The following is a 4545-nucleotide window of genomic DNA, read 5'->3' as shown; positions in this document are numbered from 1 at the left end:
GACAAATGTAGAGCAGAAAAAGGGCCCAGTTTTATTGACACTTGGTGGTTATCTAGTTATTTGAGGGGAAAGGAGAGCTTTAATGACCATGATGGTTCTGGGTGGAGCAGCACTTGATCAAATGAAGGAGAAGATGGCTCAAGATCTTTATTTCTTTCCAAAGGTTTGATTCACTCTTCGAGTTGTTATTTTTTTCTTTCCGTAGTGAACTGGTGTTCTTCTTGAGTTCAATTGTTCATATGGCAATGTGGGTTGTCCTCACCTCACATCATCTCAAATGATTCTCATTTTTTTTCTCATTTTTTTCAATTTAGTGAATTGAGTAAAAACCCACTGTTCCTTAGCCTTGTTTTGTATAAATGTTGTCTATTTTACATGACTGTTAGCTTATTTGGGTAGCATGATGATCATGTGGTTTTTCCAATTCAAAGAAACCCAAGGAGATTTTTACTTCTTTATCTTGAAATCCATATGGGTAGCAAGCAAGATTCTTGATCAATTTGATGAAATTGAAGAAAGATACCCAAATGTTGTCTTCTTTGGTCTTACTGAACTAGAGGAATTTCAGTTAATTTATACAAGGCTAGATCTTGCCAAATATTTGAGGTATTTCAACAATTATGGTCTATGATATCATTTGCCTTTTCCAACACACACGTTAAATAATAATGGCAATAATAATGGCATAATGGGCTTTTTCCTTTTTGATGCATGACAAATTTCTTTACATAAAAGTTAAAGGGACAATCATTCTGGGGAATTAATTAATAACAAAAAGGAGACCATTATGTTGCTTTAAATTGATTAATCTATTTTTCGACAACTTAGCTTATCTATTTTCTCCAAATCAAAAAAGTTAAAGGGAATCACCAATTTCTTTTTAGTCATAGAACAATCATTATGGAGAATTAATTAATAACAAAAAAGAGATAATTATGTTGCTATCAATTGATTAATCTAGCTCTCAACAACTTATTTATTTTCTCCAAATCATTTCTTTCACAGGCCGCAGTCATTATAAAGCTACCAAGAAAATCCCCACTCATGATGAGGATGATTATGTTAGCGACTATAATGATGTGCAGTATTTACATATCCTCTGTTTGTTTGAAACATACTACAGCCCAGCTCAATACACAGTCAACGAGGGTAAAAGCAATAGGAACACATTCTCGTGATTATGAACTTGTTGGCTTGAAGAAAATATGGATCCATAACAAGACAGAAGTAGTGAATAAAAAGCCAATAGAAGAACATTCTTATGATTCTAAAATTGTTATTATGAAGCAAACAGAGACCCAAGTGATGACTGAGCCAAAAATTCTGAGAAAACCAGTAGATGAACATCATTATGATCCTAGAGTTGCTGGTTTGAAGCAATCAAAGATTCAACTGAAGCAAGAACATAAGACAAAATTACCTATATATCAACATAATTATGATCTTAGAACTGTTGGTTTTAACCAAACTGAGGTCGAAATCAAGGCGAAATTGGTGACAAACAATCTAACACAACCACGTTGTCCAGCTACCGGAATCCCACAATCAGAGGTTGCTTTTATCCACTATCCAGTGCCCACAAACTATAGCAGGTAACTGAGATTATTCAAAATTTAGGGTAAATTTCTCAAATCTCCAAGAATTTTGGCTCATTTTGGGATAACCCCCAAAAAGTTTGGAAATATCATTTAACCCCCAAAACTTTGCATTTATCTAATTCTATTTCCAGATAACCCCAACTTTTTGGCGGTTATCTGAGTACGTTTTGGGGGTTAACTGTTGTTTCCAAACTTTTTCGTGTTATCTCAAAATGGACACCTTTAGTGGGTTCTGTGAAACTTATCCGATAATTTATTAGTGTTTTTTTCATGATTTTTTGTTCGGTTCTTGTATGAGCTTAATAACTCTTAATTTTTCAGGAGAGAATGTGAGTGTACTCCGGTGAGGTTTTATGTTATTATCTCCATGCAAAGGTCTGGGTCCAAGTGGTTGGAAAGTTTGCTGAATAGCCATGTTAATGTTAGCTCGAATGGGGAGATATTTATTGACAGAGAGAGGAGTAGTAATGTGTCAGCCATCACAAGGACATTGGACAAAGTTTATAATCTTGATATGAGAAATAGTGCTAATAAGAAAGGATGCACATCTGCTGTGGGTTTCAAATGGATGCTCAATCAGGTAAAACTGAAATTACATTTTTTTTAATGTTCATTTTGTTAAGCAACATAGAGGCTATAATATGTTTTGGAATTATATATGGTTATTCAATTGAATTTCCTCATGTTTGAAAGAGGTGACTAACACAATATGACCCGCTCCCTTAGTAGCTGTCCCATCTTATTTAGCGACGACATATACGCGATTGTGCCTTGTCACTGCATGATTTTCTATAAGCATATAAACAATTTTCTTCATGATTGGACAAACAAGCTTATTGACATTCATAAGCATAAGCTATAAATGCAATTATCTCAGACATGTTGCCCAAGGTTAACTATTACTCTAATGAGAATGCAAAATCTTGCTTAGGGTTAGTAGTGAGGTGATCAAGTGGAAACTTCTCGCCTCTAAGGTACGTTAGTCTTCAACGTGTTGCCAAGGAGATTTCAATTACTTGGCATTTCAAGAAATTACGATATACATAAGGCATATATGACACTTATTCCAATTCGTAGATCTCATGCATAGGATTATTTTTCTTCCACTGTGTTAGTTTCGAAGAACCAGATGATACTCCATAGATTTTTACTAACTCGTTTATACATGTTCTACAAATAGTATGCGTGAAATGTCTTTCTGGTTGTATTTAAGGGTAAATTTCTGATGGATCCCCTTACATTCCTGAGTGAAATTTTATTCTCTTTTACCTTCAAAGAAAAAAAAGAAAAGAAAAGTATATATATATATTTTGGATAAATAGACCTTCTGAGTGTAAAAGAGTAAAAAAAAAACCACTCTTGGGGCATATCTGCAACAATAGAAATAGAGGTGGTCTATCCGCAATTGGGCAATAGCATAGGGGGTCTGTCTGCAATTAACCATATATTTAAGTCATCAAATGCAATTTATGAAGTCATCTTCTATTTGTTGCAGCGTATAATGGTTTACCGTGAAGAAGTTTCCAACTACTTCAAACAAAGAGGAGTCTCTGTTATATTCTTATTTAGAAGAAACCTGTTGCGTCGTATAATTTCACTGATAGCGAATTCCCAGGATCATAAACGACTAAATGGAACTCATAAAGCTCACGTGAATACGCAACATGAGGTAAAACTTCTTGTTACCTAATCGCTGGATTGCAAAGTATTTTAGTGTTATCTACTTAAGGTAAGTTACTTAGACTATGACAAATAATTTATAGGCAGAAATGCTAGCAAGTTACAAGCCAAAGCTTAATGCTAAGTCATTGGCATCTAAACTGATGCATGCTACTTCGAGGGCTACTGAAGCTATAGAGCATTTCAAGAGCATCCGCCACATGGTTCTTTACTATGAAGATCTCGTTCAGAATAACACTGTGAGTTCACTTCTTTTGCACTCTTTTCTTTTCTGTGGGGAATGATTTCTCTATTGGAGAATTTTTTTTGTGAAAGAATAGAAAGACACAGGGCAGCTGTTAGCATTAGAGGGATATATACTTGCCTTCTTCCAACCGCTGTTCACAGTTGCGTTACTCACATAATATGTTACTCGCAATGTGTTCCATTATTGTTGCCAGAAAGTAAAAAAGATTTAAGGATAAAAAATCATTTTCGCTCGCACATAATTTCTGTTTGATTTTAGATTGCTCAAATTGAACAATCATGTTTTAGTTGTGTTGGATTGTCTTGAATCCAAAATCAGATATCTGACCAAACTTCTGGCAGACTTTTGATAGCTTCTGATCACAATTGTGTTAGATTTATTTGGGACAAACTTCTGACTTGACCAATATCAGACGTATTTAAGAAAAATTAAAGACATCTTTGAATCATTTCCGAGAAACACGCGAGAGTTGGGACTTCTTGCAGTTACATACATGTTTGAGGTGACGAATTCTGTTACATTTTTTTAAGGTTGCTTTTCAGGAGAACTTTTCGGAACTAAAGCTAGAAAAAAGATGACTTCTTCATCTTTTTTAAATTCTATAACAATCTGTGAGATTTGGTTTTAGGAACAAACAAAGAGGGAAATCAAGGTCTGTCAATTTCCAACAATCTCTTCTGAAAGATCTGTCAACTTACAATGGTCCCTTTTGATAGCATCTGTCTCTCCTCTCATTCTTTTCCGTTTCCCTAAGTAGTCAAAAGATTATATGCTGCTGCTCGCAGACGCTGGACTTGCTCCTAACGTCCTTAAATTTGTGTTTTTGTGATTGTTACCCATCTGTACTTTGATATCGGTATCTGTCTATTTGTGCTTTCGTAATAATTATGAAGTAATTAATCCATAATTGAATTCAAATTTGAAATTATACAATCCTCATTTACAACTTGAAGCTGTTCCAAGTTGCACACATTTACAATAATCTGACATGGAACTCGCATTGTTGACTATGTATCAACA

General features: G+C 34.6%; 1 protein-coding gene across 1 annotated transcript in view; it reads left to right on the top strand.

Annotated features, from left to right (window-relative positions):
* Positions 1–4545, top strand: part of LOC109834039 — a 5777-nt gene continuing 1232 nt past the window's right edge. The window contains exons 1-5 of the mRNA XM_020401923.1: positions 1–163; positions 1006–1592; positions 1920–2178; positions 3094–3267; positions 3362–3517. Coding sequence (XP_020257512.1) covers positions 83–163; positions 1006–1592; positions 1920–2178; positions 3094–3267; positions 3362–3517 — 1257 coding nt within the window. The 5' untranslated portion in view covers positions 1–82. The remainder of the gene's footprint in view (positions 164–1005; positions 1593–1919; positions 2179–3093; positions 3268–3361; positions 3518–4545) is intronic.

Source organism: Asparagus officinalis, chromosome 3 (genome assembly GCF_001876935.1).
Source record: "Asparagus officinalis chromosome 3, Aspof.V1, whole genome shotgun sequence".
Lineage (NCBI taxonomy): Eukaryota > Viridiplantae > Streptophyta > Magnoliopsida > Asparagales > Asparagaceae > Asparagus > Asparagus officinalis.
The sequence above is the reverse complement of the archived record's forward strand: the minus strand, read 5'-3'. Positions and strand labels throughout refer to the sequence as shown.